At 43.5% G+C, this 19,583-nt stretch overlaps 1 protein-coding gene across 1 annotated transcript in view; it reads right to left on the bottom strand.

Moving 5' to 3' along the window:
* LRP2 (LDL receptor related protein 2) overlaps nt 1-18,013 on the bottom strand; it is a 143,630-nt gene extending 125,617 nt beyond the window's left edge. Inside the window, exon 1 of the mRNA XM_081848899.1 lies at nt 17,814-18,013. Coding sequence (XP_081705025.1) covers nt 17,814-17,907 — 94 coding nt within the window. The 5' untranslated portion in view covers nt 17,908-18,013. The remainder of the gene's footprint in view (nt 1-17,813) is intronic.
* Nucleotides 18,014-19,583: the final 1,570 nt, after the last annotated feature.

Consider the following 19,583-nt stretch of genomic DNA (forward strand, 5'->3'; position numbering starts at 1 on the left):
ACTCCTGAAAAATGTCATGGATCCACACCTCCTCGCCAACTGAGAAATCCACAAAATATTGTTAAATCTGAATCAACACTCACAAGGCATTTAAATATCGTGCTTCAATGAGCTTCATGTTCATTCATTCATAATCAAATATAAATACAGTACTGCCAAAGTGCATTGAGTAGACATTGTTTCACTGTTCCACGTTCATTTTAGTCAAAACTTAAGTTAGACAAATAGTTCAACTGGCTCAGAACTATCTATACTGCAGCTTGCCAGTGTGGCTCCCTCCACTACAACTCTTATCAGCCCCAGCCAGCATTGCCAACAGTCAGAGATGACGGGTTTTGTAATCTAATAATATGTGGAGGGCTTAATGTTGGCTAACCCTGGTCTACACACTGGCTGATAGTTGCTCAAATATGGAGAATGCCTATACCTCACTGTTCTTGGCAAGTGATGCAAGTGTTTCAGAGAAATAAGGAAAGAAACGGATATATTTGAGGGCAAAAAGACCTTCAATCTGCAGGACAGAATTGAACTGTTAACAAAATGCTATATCTGGAGAAAAGGACCAACCAAGCCCCGGTACAAAGGTACAAGTGGAAGAAGCGGAAAAGCAACACACCATCTGTTCTCCCCAGTCTAGAGCCCCCTTGTGACGTACAGCAGGAAAGACTGACAGGAGGTTAGCAAAGACCCCGCGCCCATATGGCTGAAAGGATTGGTGCCACTGGTCTACCTCCATTGTCATCTGTGGCAGAAACACTTTTCGACTGCCCACATATTCAGACAGTGTGGGGTGAATAGACCGCCCCAATACGAGGAGTGGCCCTGATTGAGCCAGTATCCCTCCTGATTGAGAAAACCAGCGCTATTTTTCTAGAAAAAGAGGTGCCAGAACTCACCATGAACGCCACTCTTGTTCTCTTGGAATGGCAATGGCACCCAACCTGAGAAGTACCAAAACTGAGTTCCGGTGAGTTCCAGCTAAAAAGAAGCCCTGGCTATAGGATACCTGGGTAGAGCTAAAGTATCTCACCAGGGGCTACTACCAAGTTTGCTGAGGAGTTTTATATTGAAGGTTAACACTCAATTGTTACACCACAGATCCCTCCTTGTGTTCACCTGCCTCTTTCACCTCATACAGGAGGAAGAGAAGGGGCATGGGGCTCAGAATACTGCTGGCACAGAAATGTGCCCTATGCATGCAGCCTACAGCACAATGACAAAATTCAGAGGTACGAGTGGAACAAGGGTAGGGTATGCTGGAGCTTGTTTCACCAGCAGATCACAGAGACTTGGCTCAACATCCTGCACACAATAGCCTTCAAAAGTCCCAACTGTCAACCCAGGGACTTTGGAGCTATGTTCAACAGCGTGGAGATTCTCCCAAAGCTTAGCTAGTTGTAATTTCTTTGTAGACGTGCTGCCATCAAACAACTATACTTGTCTTTGTTGTTACTAGTTCAAACAAAACAAGGATGGGAAATAGTCCAAGCAAGGCTGAAACTTTGATGGCCTCAAAGACAGAACGGAGGTGGGATAAAATTCTTCCTGAAGAAACACAGTGTGATCTTGAGCGTTACTCATTATCAACATGTCCACCTCCTCGCTTGCCAAAAAAATTCCTATGTGCCTACCTTCAGAAGCCTTTGACAGATAAAGCAAAATGTCCTGAAATCAGCCCAATCCATACTTCTCAAAACCTAAGATTAATCACTAACACATAAGCACAAAGGAAATGAAAAGAATCTGTCTCTTTGGTGCCCTCACACATGGTCAGGAGAAGAAGGGAGTTCCAACTGTGGAACCAGACATATATTTAAAGTGCACCCTGTCGCTAACTTGAAACGAAGAGGCAAAACCTGAATAGCTAACAAAGAAAGCCATTCACACTCATGAGGCTAGAAGCACTGTTGCTAATTTCAGACAAGTGTGTTGTTCCATTCACTTCTAAGGGCAATAGTTTTAAAAACTATTATGCTTCACAATGACCCAAAAAAATGATGCATGAATAGGCCTTTATGCAAGCCAGTACATAATGTCCAGAAAAAAATATACAGCGGTATTCATAAGCAGAGTCTGTTGTGGTTTCAAATATCTCAACTAGATTATTTTATTGTCATGCTGAGATGCAACCCGCTGAAAGCAACCATGTGAGTCTTCAAACTGAAATAAAATTCTACAAAACTAGGGAAGTTTTACAAAAAGGTTGCACATCTCAGCTAACACTGTTTCACCCATCTGTTAAATTTATCTGAACCAATTCACTGATGATCAGAGTGGCAGAAGTTATCAATCCTTTCCAAGTGGTTACCACTTCTCTTCCAAAGGAAGTACTCAGTTACTGTTAAAATGTGTATGTTAATTTGTTTAGATTATGCAGGTATTAAGTATTTTACTGCCTAGCGCTAACAAAAATACTGATACAATTCCAAAAGCGCGCACACACACACACACACACACGGGAGGGGGGAGAGGAAGAGGAGACTTCGCGCTGAGATTGAGACATTTGTTATCCCAGACATTAAGGTTGTCTTCAAATGTCACATTTAACTTATGGCCCTCTCTTAGCACCTACCAATTAATCAATTTTTATACTTTTGGTAGGCAACCTAGAAAATATCAGAGCTCCTCAGCTGAACTTACTGCTTGCCATACTGACAGCAGGACTCAAACATTAAGTGCAGCAAAATGTTGCCTTACCTAAAATGATTGTTAATTACAATTCGCATCAAATATTCAAGTATTCACACCACTCTGCCAATAATAGCTTGGTAAATATGTTTGTACTATTGTATCCACATGAAACTCTTAAGACATTTGAACTGTCAAAATGCATTCATCTGTTGTTTAGTACTCTGAGTGGGGGTGGATAAGAGAGATCCAGTCGCCCGCGCACCTTGGGACCACCGAGACTAAGTATTGTGACCAGCAGGTGATTTGACACCTCCTCCTGCTTTTGCAAACCTGCCCACCCCCAACGCCTTCATCAATCAACATACATAACTGGTAGGTTGTGCTCAGCTTGGCAGGTTGTAACTTTTGAAGGTCTGATATAAATCAATACTACAGAATAAAAAATGGCTGACTGCGCTTCAACAAATAGTACAGCAGCTGCCAAAGGTTTCCAGTGAATACCACAACTGTCAATCTGAAGAACGATCTGCTTCCAACCTTCCAACAGTTTTGCTTCACCCCCAAAGGCGCAATTCCTCCATTGTCTCCCAAGATGGACGGATGCCAGCAGCAACTCTGCAAAGTACGGGGTGTTGTTGTTTCGCCACCCCGGTGAATATATATATAGAGTGCTGCACATTTCTCCCAAGGCTTTTTCGGCAGTAGAAAACATGTACAAGGTTGCTATATAGCAACCCAAACCTCCAATCCACTGTAGTTGGCAGGAAAGACCCCCCCTCCCCGGAAAGAAGCACCCCAATGTTTCCAAACAGTGGGTGGGCAGAAACTGGTGGTGGCAGCATCGCTGCCAACTGCACCCCCTGTACTGGGGGGGGGGGCACAGCCAGCAAACAATGCGCTGGATCCTGAGCCATCTCTGCAGTTGTCATGTGTAGGATGCAGTTCGGACATTTTTTCTCTCTCCCCTCCCCCAGAGGGGTATTAAGGGTACCTTGCGCCCTTGGCAAGGAGCTGTATTGCCCAACCACCACCCACAAAAATTGCTTTACCACACACCTTTGTGTTATGGTGCGAGAAGGATGGGAAGCTCTTCCCACATTTGATCTTGCCACGACAGCGATGGCGCGTTGCAACACACACAACTATACACTCTATAGTCCAACAGGCGATTTTGGGGGGAGCAGGTCTGCACCCCTGGCAGGGGCTGCTTTCACCAACTCCTAGATACGCCTCTGCCCCTTCCATGCCTTCCAGCCTGGTCAGCACAAGCAACAGATCTGTGGCCCCGAGACCTTCAATATATTATTGTGAAATGCATGTATATTTAAGTCAAATGGATCTGATGTAGGCATATTGTCTTACCTTCGCGCAAACTAAAGGTGTAAACCAATGTACTTAATCAAAGCTGTCAAGCAGCTTGTTTTCTTAGCATTTTGCTAGTAAAGACATTGTTATGTACTGTATTACGCTTGGATCCTAGAACAATAGGCAAGTAGGATCCTAGAATGCAACAAGTGATTGGCTTGAAGAAAAGACCAATCAGGCTCCAGGAGTAAGTTAATCAGCCTATTAGGAGCGATTGGCCTGTAGGAAAAGACCAATCAGGCTCCAGAATCAGCCAATCAGATGGGACTCATTGTGTAAATAATGTATATAAAAGCCTGAGGTTTGGGGGGCAATTCACCCAGTGTTTTACCAGCTGCAATAAAGAGCATGAAATCACTACAGGACTCTGAGTATATTTCAGACATACCCCGACACTTCTATATAATTTTTTTCAGATACAGAACAACGCTAATCCTTCAGCCTCTTGTAAGAACTGGAAAACCAATAAAACATCAAAAGGGCCATGGTAAGTCAAACGAAAGGACAACTTTGGCATTTACAAGTTGAGTTCTTGAAACAATACAGAATCACAGAATTGTAGAGTTGCAAGCAACCCCAGGGGCCAATCCAGTCCAAGCCCCTGCAATGCAGGAATCTCAACTAAAGAGCATCCAGAACAGGTGGCCATCCAACCTCAGCTTAATATGGAAGAACTATGCTGGGCTCAAGTGCAAAAAGGATTTGATTTCAAAAGATTTTCCAAAAATGGTTAAACTATGGAAAGGTTTGTGTACTAATTGCTCCTAGCTTTTGAGTCTGATATATTGACTGTCCTCTGGGCAAGTTAGCTTCAACAATACTAACACCCAATCCATATTACTGAGATGGGAGCAGCCCGTTCCGTCTCCCGTTTCGGAACCACGACTAGCAATGCAGCTGCTAGCATTAGCTGACGCAAAGTCCTGGAACAGTGCAGTTCCTGAATGCTAAGCCAAACCATTTGCTAGAGAGGGGCTTGATCTGAACCCTTCAGTTGCACTAACCCGACGTTGGCACAGCCAAACCAGACAAGAACCACCATTTCCATCCTGTCAGCAGCGTTAAGTTGGCAGGACTTTTGAAGGAAGTGGTGGTTCCACCACTCTGAACAACTCCTGGGCCGTCAGGGTTGCTATGCCCCTAAAATAAACACCTGAAAACCAATGAAGTGAAAAGGTGAACTCAATTGTTCAAGGAGAATTTGATCATACTAGGAAACCTGAGAAACACCATCAACACATCACAAGGAATAGACTTTAATTTTAAAATAATTTAATGTGTTGGCTGTTCATGCTCCAATTAACTCTGGCTACAATCCCATGCACATCTACCTGCGAGTAAACCCCACTGAATACAGTGAGACTTATTTCCGAGTAAGCATGCACAGAATTGCAGTCATGCTGCGATACAACACACTGAACAAAGCTTGCATGGCCATAACCAGATAAAAAAAATTGAGCCACAAAATCCCTGACCCAGACCTTTTAAATATGCATACCACACATTTTCATGCACATATTGTGAATGTTAATATTGTGTGCTTTGTAATTGTTTTATACTTGCAAATAGCTTAGAAACCATCTTGACAATTATGGGGGATATAAATTGATAGTAACGTTTTCTCTCAAACATATGTCAAAAGTGGCCAGACAGGTGCAGTCAACCACAATGAAGAATGTTCAACAATGTCTGAAATTCTTTGCAGTAGAGCGAACAGTCTTCTTCTCTCTTTGGTGGTCAAGCTAGATGAGAACATTCCAGTGCTCTTTAAAAGGAATGAGGCCAGTGATCACCTGCCTTGAACTGATTCCCATGACAGGAACGTAAGACTTACTTGATATTTTATAATTCAGGTAACCCAGGTTGCTTCATGATGGAGTTAAAAGTGGGGAGACAACGCTGAGTGCCAGTGATGGCTATCTGCTTTAAATGTGGCTTATGATATAGTCAGTACAGTGGTACCTCGGGTTACATAAGCTTCAGGTTACATACGCTTCAGGTTACAGACTCCGCTAACCCAGAAATAGTACCTCGGGTTAAGAATTTTGCTTCAGGATGAGAACAGAAATTGTGCAGTGGCAGCGGGAGGCCCCATTAGCTAAAGTGTTAAGAACAGGTTAAGAACAGTTTCAGGTTAAGAACAGACCTCCAGAACGAATTAAGTACTTAACCCGAGGTACCACTGTAAAGCCAATGCAGAACCTAAGCAAAGTTTTCTTTAGCTGCCAGTGTCATCTTGATCAACTGACTACAGGCAAACTGTTTTAGGCGTGACAGATATGAGCAGAGTGCTGAACCCGGAATTGACCTGAAAACGTCATCAAATATGTCACTAAAAGGGTGGGGCAGGCGCAGAACAGTGTTTTTCAATTGCAAACACACAAACCCCAATCTGGGGTTGCCTGTACTGGCTTCCTAAGACTACTTGGCAATCTCAAAGCAGCTGTCTCTGGTTCACAAAACTGTAACTGTGTGCCTCACAGTAACAATTTCCAAGGAGGGGTGTTTTTAATCATCTTCAGAACATACAGGCAACTATTTTAGGTGCATGTGATATGGGCACGACTGCGCACACACACATCGCGCCAAACCCGGAAGCGACCCAAAAATGTCATGAAAAGGGGTGGAACAAGGCCGGGGCAGAACAGGATCTTTGCAGGTTTTCTCAATTGTGTTTCAAATATGTGTGGTTTCATTTAGACGTGTGGTGCCTTGCAATGTAACCCCCGCATAAATTGGGAGTTGCCTGTATTCCAAAGGACTTTAATCACTGTACCTTTCTTTCGGTGCCTTTCACTGTCCTGAAATGGACAGTTCTGGATTCAGGATGAGAAAAAGAACAACAGAACCTTTCGCCCCTCACCTAAGCCAAAATTTCCTACAGGCACATGGTCCTGAGCTACTTTGGTAAAGGTAAAGGTAAAGGGACCCCTGACCCATCATGGTCCCATCATGGCCGACTCTGGGGTTGCAGCGCTCATCTCGCTTTATTGGCCGAGGGAGCTTCCGCATACAGCTTCCACGTCATGTGGCCAGCATGACTAAGCCGCTTCTGGCAAACGCCGTTTACCTTCCCGCCGGAGCGGTACTTGCACTTTGACGTGCTTTTGAACTGCTAGGTTGGTAGGAGCAGGGACCGAGCAACAGGAGCTCACCCCGTTGCAGGGATTCGAACCGCTGACCTTCTGATCGGCAAGTCCTAGGCTCTGTGGTTTAACCCACAGCACCACCCACGTCACTGAGCTACTTTGTTAGGCTGTACCAATTTATTCCAGATTTGATTGTGGCTTCGTGTACATAACTGGATTTTCGCTTTCTATAAAACAATGGGGTATCTCCCATCCTCATGAGAGCCATGGGAGTAAAGCTCAGGTCAGGGTGCAAATGTCATAAAAAATGACATATTTAGGTTGAAATCCTATACTACGCATTCTCATCAAGGAGATAACCTATGTATTCTTCATTGCCCCCACCCCAATATTCTGTAGTTTATTAAGAATCTTCTAAGTTTACAAGAAAATTGTAAGAAGTTTTGCTAAGTTTGGGAAAATATGAAAATTGTGGAGGTGATGACTATATGACAAAATCCTGTCCCTTCCCCATTTCCCACCCTGGCACATGAAGAATCTATTTATTAAATGTATAGCCTGTCCTCATTTAATTCAGGGCTGTGTAGGTTTGCCAAGAAGTCTTGTATCTGGGCACTGACCAGAGAAATGCCTAATTCGTTTTAACATGCATCTTTAGATCAGTATAGAAACTACTCCAACTGTCCTAAAACTTACTGTAGTTTCTTCTTAAATGCCAAGAAATAAAAGTTTCCTTTGGGTTAATCTTACATTCAGGTTGTGTCAGCTAAAGTAATGCAAATGATCCAGGGTCAAATTCTGAAAGGCTTTCCTTAGTCCACTGCATTTGGTAGAATTTTGCAGGAGTAAGCACTTTAAAAAGGAAAAAAACTTAAGGGGGGGGACCCTTGAGCTAAAGGGCAGCAGGTTTAGCTCTTCATTATCTAAAAGAAAAATAAACACGGTTGGTCTTTGATCTGCCAAAAACCTAACACTGCAAGAAGACAAATATGAGGGGAAAGCTCAGAACAATACTACTTCAGGTCACAAAGCCCAGAAGGAAAGGGAGAAAAGGCTTTAGTGGTATTGCTATTTGCTGTCTCCCCTCAAATGACTGTTCTAATTTCCTGTAGAACACATGGAAAGTAAATCTGGATTAAAGTGGAATTGTGTTACTCAAATTTCTAGTTAGCTCAATATATAAAAGAAGGGAAGTCTTTCATGGACCTGGAAGTGTTAAATAGATTGCACGTCTATCTTAGCTTAAGTCTCCTTAGATGCCCAGTACCTGTTTGTCTTCAGTTTTGCAGCTTAATAATTGGCTGTAACTTTAACCACTGGCAAAGTGGAATTTACCGTAAGTCTAACCAGGTGTCATCTAGTTACTGCTTTCAACGTGTAACTGAAATTGTCCTATTCTTGTCCTATTCTCCACTTTAAGTGATTACTTAGCAAATTCCTGATACGCTTCCCTGCTTGGGACATAGAAAAAGAGTAAATTATTAAAGAAAGATTAAGGGAAGTACAAAAACCGAGCACCATTTATTCAAAAATACATCACCGATAAAGATTCTCTAGTTAAATGATATTTAATTTGCTGTCAACCTATTAAAAGACTTGCAAACAGCTTCTTTATCTTCTTCTGGGAAAACCCCCCATAAAATTAGACAAATAGTTTATAACCTTTGGCTATACTTATTTTGAGTAACAGTGAATCTGAACCGCTATTCTTAACACCCACCAATGTTCTAAACAATTTAAAAAGAATTAAAGAGAAATCTAAACAATACTGAGTATTAATGACAGAAATATTAGCCTAGTACTCGATACTCTTGAATAAAGCAAATACAAAATTGCTATCACTACAATGAGCACAAATTGTAAAAATTACTACATTTATTCAACACAAAATGGTAGTGTTTATTAAAATTTTATGCTGCTTAATATAAAAAAATTATCTAAGACATTTACATAAAAACTGTGAAAATACAACATTCAATCTAATTTCCTAAAAGCTGGGGAAAAGTAAAATGATACATCACAACTAAAAGTTAGCAGGATTCAAAACAATAAATTTAAACATTTAATATCCTTTATATCCTTTCCCCCTGTGAGTTAGATCCTTCATCCTTGATCAAAATCAAATCTCCATTACAGACTTTCCACAAGAGTACAGGACATAGCCCAGTGCATAGCAGTTTATTTGGCTCAAGGCTTACTAAAAGTCCTTTATAATATAATTTTTTCCTATACTAGAATGGAACAGCACAACTCCAGAGAACATAATGGGCTGGTTCAAACAGAACTGGAAACTATGGCTTCCTGCTATGTGAAAGAGTTGTAGACTCATGAATGCCCCCACACCAGAAGATGAAATTGGAAATCTACTTCCAATTTTATCAAACCATGACCAAGCCAGTATCAAACCACTGTTTTGGATTCCAGCTTGTTCACAAACCCATAGGTTAAGCAAACTATAGTTCAACTCATTTGGATGCAAGGAAGGGCTGTGAATAGTTTACAGCGGGAAGTGGTGGCTACTCATTCAGAGATTCAGATGTTCTATCATCTGAGTAAATACAAACCAGACAACCCTGGCTGTCTTGTTGTCTGTGGCATTGGCACTATCACAGTAAGGATTTTTAGTTACAGACTTAATTTACAAGCTGTGTGCTGCTATCCCTAGTTATTTACTAAGATAAGCATACCTGAGATAACAATAGCCCATTAACTATCTTCCACAGAATGCTATTCCAACAACCTTAGATGCCAGAGGTTCTGTACACTAACATCCCCCACAAAGATGGGCTACAAACTAGGGATACTAGCCTTGATGCTGCCACAGCACATCTGGATAGCATGCTTTCCCACTGTGTCCTCACCCACCATTATTTATGAGTAGGGTTACAGGGTTTTAAGTTAAATGCATTGCAATTGGCACCAAACATGGTTCCACCGTGCCAACAATTCATTTCCCAGTACCTCATGTTTACCGGAGATATGCTTGGCATCATCTAGATCAGCGGTTCTCAACCTGTGGGTCCACAGATGTTGTTGAACTACAACTCCCATCACCCCTAGCTAGCAAGGCCAGAGCTCAGGGATGATGGGAGTTGTAATCCAACAACATCTGGGGACCCACAGGTTGAGAACCGCTGATCTAGACCCATCATCTAGGTTCCACCAGAATTCAACCCATCCTCAACCTGACCTTGGAACAATCCATTCAGCAAGTTAATTTTCCAAGCACCATGATGCAGTTATGAAGACAACCATCACCTAATACCATAAACTTACTAACCACCAGTGCTTTTCTTTTCAGGGGGTAGTCAAGGGCACATCTTTATGTTGTGTGGCACTTACTGTAACGACTTCATGGTGAATACTTGTACCTATTTTTCTAGGGGGGGGGAGCACTGCTAACCACTGTACATCAGCTTTTTTTCAACTAACTCAAATGTGCATCACACAATCCATCAACTACAGTCATGCTCTACAACACAACTACATTTGTTACAGCTCATCAGACAAGCGCTAGCGCTAGAACAACAACAGGGTGTCTTAAAACTGCAGTAGACACCCAATTCAGTTAAGAATCAGATTGAAAAGCTCAGACTGGTGCTCAAGAGAAAACCGTTATGACAGGTCCAGAAGAGAAACTGACAAAACATTTCTTGTCAATCACAGGCCCCAGCCAAAATGTAACTACAACCCGTTCAGAGTGATACTTCTCCTTCAAATGCCTTGGGGAGGAGACCAGCTCTCATTCACAGACTGGCCCCTATTCTAAAATGGCTACTCACCTACAACTATTTAACAAAGATGCAAACCCAGGAACTAAGCTCTGGAACAAACTCAGAGGCAGACTCTGTTCCCATATTTATTCAGGTAACGCTATGACAATATATGGCAACATCTGCCATACTATCACGACATTCTTTCACCTGCTCAACATCCAATGTGTTCACATATGCAATCGCCTGCCATGATGCCTACATAAATAAAACAAGCCAATGTTTCAACACAAGCTAATAAATGGGCACAATTCTGACAATCAGAAATGACTTCATTAAGAGCTTCCGTCTTCCCGAAGGAGAATATTTCAGTCTCCCCAGAAAGGGCACTCTGCTGCTGACTTGAAAGTCAACATGGTTCAACAAGACAACTTTAAAGAGAGGCTCACATTCAAAACTGCTGAACGAGAATTTGTCAGGAAGTTCTAGCCTAGATGGATCATTCAAAATTATAGTTCACAACAGCTGTTGAATTAGGATAGCATAGCTAAATGTTTAACATTGCTGTTGGGAATGCCATTGTGAATGGGTCAGTTTGTTTGTTTGTTTGTTTGTTTGTTTGTTTGTTTGTTTGTTTGTTTTATCTTGTATACCAGAAGTTGGCAGGTAGTGTACTGAGATCTCTTGATAGCTTTCTGGGTAGATAATGTACAAATTACTGATTTCCAATTATTTAACATGAACAACACAAAAGCTTTCCTGATTTGAGGAAGGGGGTGAGGAGTGGATTTTTGTGTGAGCCTTATAGGGTGGTACTCAATTATCTTTTATGAGTAGGCCCACTGAAATGAATGGATTTGTGTTAGCCATGTTCATCCATTTCAATGGGTCTACTCTGAGTGTAACTGTTGCATGGGGTGGAGGGGAGGAGATGAGAAGATTCAGTAGCAAGGGAAGGACAAAGGTTCCACACACACATCAGTCCCTTACCTCCCTGGCACCTTCACTGAAGAGGACTCAGGGCTGGCAGCCTTGAATCTGAGATTTTTGTACTGTACTTACATTACTGTACTGTACTTACATTTGTACTTATATTTTGTACTGTACTCTCTGGAAGAAGTTCCAGAGAGAGGAAAGGTAAAAGGCACCCTGTTCTTTTTCTCCCTTCTAAAACATCCCTGCATAGTACAAAGAGATTGGTTCTAAAGAACATACTTTCCCCACCACAACCAATGCTTCCCCAAGACAATTTGTTAGGAGCCAGGCTAATTTCCTCTTTTTTTACTACTACTGTACTACTTTCTCTCTCAATTGCCACCACAACATTCTGAGCATCCTGCAAACTCACAGGTCACAGGAACCTCTTAGAAAGTTTAACATTTTGTTTTCCTTTTAATTCACAAACTTACTTCTATATACATATGTATCCTCCCTACTATTTTTTTTTTTTTTGAATTTTAATTGATATTCCACTTGCAAAATATACAAACTTAAACTGCATAACAGCATGCAACCTACATGAGTGTAGGCAACATAAACAAAAGAAAAAATGAAATAGAAGTCTTAAGTTTTATAAACTGAATCGAGAGAGAAAAGAGATGGAACAGTTACAATAACAGTTTATTTTAGTTACACATATCATTTAGACTGGCAAACACAGGTAAGTAACATTGTAAGCATGTCAGTGATTTGGTTTGACATATTTTTGTTTTCGTATTTGAATAACTGGCCAGAAACAGTCAAATTAACAAGAAGGAGGGGGGGATAAAGTAAAGTATATACACCACACTACATTCATTGTAAAAAAAACTACAGGTCCTACTCTGCCATATGTGTAATTCAGCTGAACGTTTTCCTGCTTTGCGTTATACAGAATGGTGTAATATCCAATACTTGGCATCTACACGACAAAAGCTTACATATGGTTATATTTCTGAGAGTCGAATTCTGCTCTCAACCATGAATAAGAGACAACTTATGGACTAGCTCTTCTGGATAGAATCCAGAAGGGATTTGCATTTAATCAGGAATTCCAGATTCTCGCCATGGTTCCCACTTCTGAAAATGGAGCATTTTTCAGAGCATGTCTTACTTAACTCATGCCTGGTTTAAAAAATGCCTTTAAGGAGGTCGGAGGTCAGAATCCAGGCGATGTCCACGGGGGTCTCGGACAATAGGTTCCCATATGACGGACTCTGCATATGTGGGCCAGCCACAGGTGGAAGACAGCATGCATTACTTGTTAATCTGTATTTTTTATAGGGATTAAAGAGACCGATTTCGGAAACCTTTGCTAATTAGGCTTACTAAGGCAGAAATGGTTCCCTTTATTTTGAGCGACGCCAACAGATTTGTGACACATAAAAGTGGCGCTTTGAAAGAATCATAGAATCGTAGAGATGGACGGGACCATGAGGTTCACCTAGTCTAACCCCTTGAATGCAGGAATCTTTCACCCAACACAGGGCTCAAACCCATGACCCTGAGATTAAGAGTCTCAGGCTCTACTGACTGAGGTATCCCGTGATCACAGAGAGAGAGAGAATATTGCAATAAGTTGCACTGGAGATTCAAAGGTCTAACAGAAGTTAAACTAGGTACAGTATAAGCTAGCAGGTGACACTTATGAACTCTGACTCCCTTGCTTTACATAATTGATTGTGCACAGTATGTTATGGCAATTTGTAATGTTATAGGTAAAGGTAAAGGAACCCCTGACCATTAGGTCAAGTTGTGGCCGACTCTGCGGTTGCGGCACTCATCTCGCTCTATGGGCCGAGGGAGTCGGCGTTTGTCTGCAGACAGCTTCTAGGTCATGTGGCCAGCATGACTAAGCAGCTTCTGGCGAACCAGACCAGCACACGGAAACACCATTTACCTTCCCGCCGGAGCGGTACCTATTTATCTACTTGCACTTTGACGTGCTTTCGAACCGCTAGGTTGGCAGGAGCTGGGACCATGCAACGGGAGCTCACGCCGTTGCGGGGATTCGAACCGCCAACCTTCTGATCGGAAAGTCCTAGGCTCTGTGGTTTAACCCACAGCGCCACGTGCGTCCCATTTGTAATGTTATAGCCTTTAATTAATAATAAATAATAGTAATAGTAATAACAGCAACAACAACAATTTTCTTATTTATGCCGCGCTCATCTGCATCTGTCTGGGTTTCCCCAGCCACTCTGGGCAGCTTACAACACATATAAAACCACAGAAAAACATCAAACATTAAAAACTTCCCTATACAGGGCTGCCTTCAGATGTATTCCAGAAGTCGTGCAGTTGTTTATCTCTACAACATCTGACAGGAGGGCATTCCGCAGGGTGGGTGCCACTGCCGAAATGGCCCTCCCTGATTGGTTCCCTGTAACTTCACTTTTCACAGTGAGGGAACCGCCAGAAGACCCTCTTAAACTCATTGGTATATACTTGTGTAATTAATAAAATTGTGGTAGACTGCACAAAAAATGTCCCATTCCTTTTTCTCTTTTGCCACTTTTAATTTTTGTGTTAGTTTTTCCAGCAGTGCTGCCTGCCATACAACATTATACTACTGCTCTGTGTTGTAAAGATTTCCAGGGTCTGCCTATGGTTCCTTATTTGTGATTTGCTCCATGTCCTGACCATATAAATTGAGTAACGCCAAGCCAAAGGCCATAGGAATTATCTGTGCCATAATCAGTGATCTCTCTCCAAATATATGCTTCCAAAGTTTTTCTACTCTCTGGCACACTCCTGCCACAGGGCACTCCCATCCAAAGTAGAAAATGTTCGTACATAGCTATACTAGGGCATCCTGCACATGGGACAACCATTTGGTTTTATATAGGATAGATGCCTAGGAGTTAAATACTATCCCGTGTACAATCTTGAAAGTTATTTCCCTGGTTGTTGCTGAAAGGACTTATATGATGCTTTTGGCCATAGTTTGTTCTGTTCCTCTTCTTTTATGCCATTCCAGTTTGAATTCCCACCAACTTTTCAAAGTTTGTTGAGGACGGAATTGTGATTCTATAATTTATCTACATATAAATGAGATCAGACCCTTTATCATTGTGTTTTCTCCCATGACTATTTTCTCATATGCCGTTAATTGTCTCCTAACTTTTTTTAAAAAAAAAAAAATCTGTACATTTGTTAAGGAGGATCTTAATTGGTGCCCCAATAGCCATGAAATTTGAACATTCTCCAGTTGAGTTTATAACTCAAGTTACTGTCAGCGGCTGTCCTCCTTTGTAATATGCTTTTTTAAAAAATACAACTGTTTTTCTTTCCCCACAGCCACATTGTAAGATCTATACTTATTTTCAAAAAGCAGGTGGCAATGAAGTGAAATTAAAGGAGAAAGACCCAACGCTAAGACCTTTGCCCATTATATTCAAATTATAAATGTTGTATGCCAGTGGTTTTCAACCAGTGTGCTGTGACACCCTGGGGTGCCTTGAATGATGGTCGGGGTGCTGCGAGCAACACTGGCCTCTGTCCCTCTTTCTTTCCTTCCTTCCCTCCCTCCTCTGACACCCTCTCATGTCTCTGCCTCCCAAAGGCTTGCACAGCTATTTGTTGCAGCAGCCCTGGCTATAAGCTCCCCAGGCGAATGGTGCCTCTGGGGCTGGCTAGGGGGTGCTGGTTGCCAGGAGCTGAGGTGGTCTTGGAATAAGCAAGCAAGCGGGCGAGGGAGCCCAGCCAGCCAGTCCACCAGCCCTTGCCGTTGGGAATGGACAGACAAGTCCCAGGCCTCTGTGGGGCAGTGTGAGGAGGCACCTCTCTTTGGCACAGGGGTGGGGGCAGCTCAGAGACCAGAGGTGGCATCTGTGGCTGCCCAGAGGGCTCCCAAGGAGAGGTGAGAGGAGAGGAGACTGAGGGAACACTCCCACAAGGGAAGATGTTTCTAAAAAGGGTGAGAGGCTGCCAGCTGTGCAGGCAAGGGGTGACAAAACTGATCCCCATAGGGGTACCGCAGAAATAATGTACAGTTGATCAAGGGAGCCATGGACTCAAAAAGGTTGAAAACCTCTGTTGTAAGCATTTCATGTTCATGTAAACATGAACAGATCCGTAAACCAATGTTTCCTATGTTCCTAGCTTACTCAGCAAACTTTGTGGTCGAGCAAGAATTTGAACCCAGGCCTCTGAAGGAGCATCTCTACCCGCACTCCAGCCCGGACACTAAAGTCCAGCTCCGAGGGCTTTCTGGTGGTTCCCTCACTGCAAGCAGTGAGGTTACAGGGAACCAGGCAGAGGGCCTTCTCGGTAGTGGTGCCTGCCCTGTGGAACGCCCTCCCATCAGATGTCAAGTAAATAAACAAATATCTGACTTTTAGACGTCATGTGAATGCAGCCCTCTTTAGGGAAGTTTTTAATGTCTGATGTTTTATCGTGTTTTTGATATTCTGTTGGGAGCCGCCCAGAGTGGCTGGGGAATCCCAACCAGATGGGTAGGGTATAAATAATAAATTACATTATTATTATTATTAATCATCATCATCATCAGTCTAAATCCAGCACTCTAACCACTACACCATACTGGCAATAAATATCACAGACTTACTACCCCCCGCCAATCACACATGCGCATACCAAGAATGTTGCATTTGGTACAATGTATTAACATGACTTAAACCTACAAAATGTGTCTCTGGGGCCTGATGTGATGCTCAGAGCCCAGAATTTTCCACACAAGTAAGGTTTGGGAATGAAAATGCCCTCTCAGCAGTGTTAGGGGGAGAGGGGAGGGGGGCCTGAAAATTCAAAGACATGCCAGCCCTTCCTTGGCTCCAGACATTAATGAAAATAATAACTGCAAGGGAATTAGCTTCCTGCCCATGTTGACCTTCTCAGTGGGACCTTTTGCAGGTATCTGCTTCCCCCCCTCGGAAAGAGGGTGCTGTTAGCAGCAGTTGCTGTATAATTACTTACTTGATTCCTTCTAAGGAGCTTAGGCTAAGAGTTGAGCAAAGAAAGCAGATTAACAGTTTGAATGCACCCACACAACCAACACACACACACACACACACACTGGTGGCTGGAGGGGGCGCTCCCCAGGCCTACAGATGTGCCCCAAGAAATCTAGTCCTAATCCTGCTTCAACAATGGGGTTTTCATTAATTGTAGGGTAATTACGCTTTGCTTGTGCGGGAGGCCAGAGAGGGAGAGGGGCAGGGAGGAAGGGGCTGCCATTACAAGGTGGGAATGAGGCTGTGGGAGATAGAGCTCCTCCATCCTCAACAGTCAGATTAGTACCAGGGGATGAAGAGGAGGAGGAGGAGTAGGAGGTGGTGGTGATGCGGCCAAAGGCTCTGCCCGTCACATGCTTCCCGGCGTTGCCTAGCAACAGCAAAGCTCAGAGAAAAAGTTCTCTCCTCCAACTTCAAATCTGCCAGGGAGAGCCTGACCGATGGGAAGGGGGCTTATTATTCTGCTTTGGACAAAAACAACCACCGTTCTTTGCTTTGCAAAAAGGAAACACACAGACACAACCCCTCCAGCGTACAAATTTGCACAAATTTCCCTCCAATACATATACATATATATATATTTATTCATTGCAACTAAAAATCGCGCGCGCGCACCGGTTCAAAGCCACCCCACTGCAAGACGACGGTAAGCGGATGCACCTTGCAGCAGCAAAAAACCAAAACGGCCCTCGTGCGCGCGCGATTTAGAGTTGAAATGAATCTATGCCCTATAGTGCGAATTCGGCGCGCCTTTGAGCGAGCGCGTTTGCGAGGAAAATCCATCCTCGGCGATGGAAGAAGCTGGAGCCCGCTTGCTTCTTTGTCGCTTGTCAAGCGCGTCCACTGTTGGGAGGGAGAAAGTTATTCTCCATAGAGGACCCGCTAGGTGGAAAAAACTAAAGGAGAGCAAGCCCCCTCCCCCCCCAACACCCTCAGTCCTCTCTTTCTCCCCTCCACCATAAAGACAGGGAGAGAACTTGCCTGCCCCCTCCCTTAAAAAAAAACACTTAAAAGTTGTGGGGTTCCCCCTGGAGCTGCAAAGGCGCGGGGGGGAGGCTTACCTTGGCAGGCAGCTTGCAAGATGCATGCAGCGAGCAAGGCGAGCACTTGGCAGGCAGCGGCTGCTCCGCCGTCCCGGCGCCGTCGAGGTCCCATCTGCGCGGGGATGCTTGCAGGGAGCCCTCGCAGCCACTCAGCTGGCCGGGCTTGGCGAGGAAGGCGCGCTTCTGCAAGCACCTCTCGGGCTGCCCTCCCTCTGTCTGTCTCTCTCTCTCCCCGCCCGCCCGCCCTGTCTTTCCCGATCCCGCTAGTTGCAGAAGAAAGGCGCGCTCGTCAGCTGAGGCATCGCTTGGCCTCGACGCTCCCACCCTCTCCAGACATTGCATAAAGCTCTTTATACCCGCCGGCCCCGGAACTAGCATGAGGCATTTGCTCCAGGCCCGGGAAGCCCGGGCAGCGCTCGCCCCTCCCTTCAGTTGCACTTTGCAACCGGGGCGTGCGGAGATGCAACTTTGCAAGCGAGGGTCCCTGGCCTTTGCAGCAGGAGCGGTGTGGGGGCAAGGATCACGACCCAGCAATATTGAGCAAGTTTCAAGTGGGACTTTTTCGCGAGGAGCTGCTCCCCTCAAAGAAAGCTTGTCAAGGGTGGGAGTGAAGGCAAGATTTGGGGGGGGGGGTCGTTTAAAATGGGAGAGTTTTCATTTCATTCCAGTCATCATCATAATTCCTTATACAACAGCTGCAATATTCTATTCGTGTTGACACATTAAATGATTTATAAAACTACAGGTGAGGATCTCAAACTATACCCAGTAAGGTTTTGGAGCACAGAAATAAAGAAAACCATCAATTCTCACATAATTCCAAATTATAGAATTTGGTATTTGAATGATTGATTGTATTATAATTTGGTATTGTTATAACGAAGCTATTATTGGATTATAATTGAAAATTAATTTTAAAAATTATAAAAAGAAATTGGAGAGATTTTTTTTTAAAGTATGAAATGCTTTATAAATGGTTCCCAAGTAGCAGCTAAGCAGCTAGCCGGCCATAGAGGGGTGCTTAAAACGTGTGATACAGCCCCAACACGAATGCCCCATACAAAGTACTGTTATGTTAATATTATTGTTTCAGTGGACCTTCTATGGGTTCAGTGACATGTTTTCCCAACGTACATTGTCTTCACATGACTATATTTGCTTCGGTTATGCCCACCTGCACATTTTCAAACCAGCTGTATTATTCCCAAATCTGTCCTGGTATGACCTGTGTCATTTCTCTCTCCCCCCCCCCCATTCCCCATTTTCCACCTCTCTTCCCCCTGCACACACACACACACCCCAACATGATGAATAGGGAATAACTAAATAGCCCTGGAGCTATGGAAGAAAGGGTAGCTGAAGCAAAGAAGTTTTGAGAAACCTAAAATCCATTTGCATCCTTGCACAGTCAAGTACGGAGAATGCTGGTTCTTGTGAATTCAGAAAGTACATCTTCATTAACAGATAGGATTACGTACTCCGATGTTATTCTTGTTTTAAGGAAAGAGCTCTCCAGGACTGTAGTAGTTATAAGTTATTGTTGTGAAAGATTGTTGCAACAATTGGTGTCACTGACCATGGACGTAGCCAGGATTTTTGTTAGGGGGAGCAGGCTTTTGGGGGGGGGCAGAACCTCAGATTTCTATTGATTTTATTGATGGGGGCAGCTGTCCCCCCCCCCTTGGCTGTGCTCATGTCACTGACAGTTTTTCATTAGTGATCCTCAGGTGTTTGCAAAAATTTCAGGGATTACTGTGGAGGGTGGGGATGCAGCTTAGTGGTAGAACA

Source organism: Podarcis erhardii (genome assembly GCF_964252035.2).
Source record: "Podarcis erhardii genome assembly, chromosome: 1".
Lineage (NCBI taxonomy): Eukaryota > Metazoa > Chordata > Lepidosauria > Squamata > Lacertidae > Podarcis > Podarcis erhardii.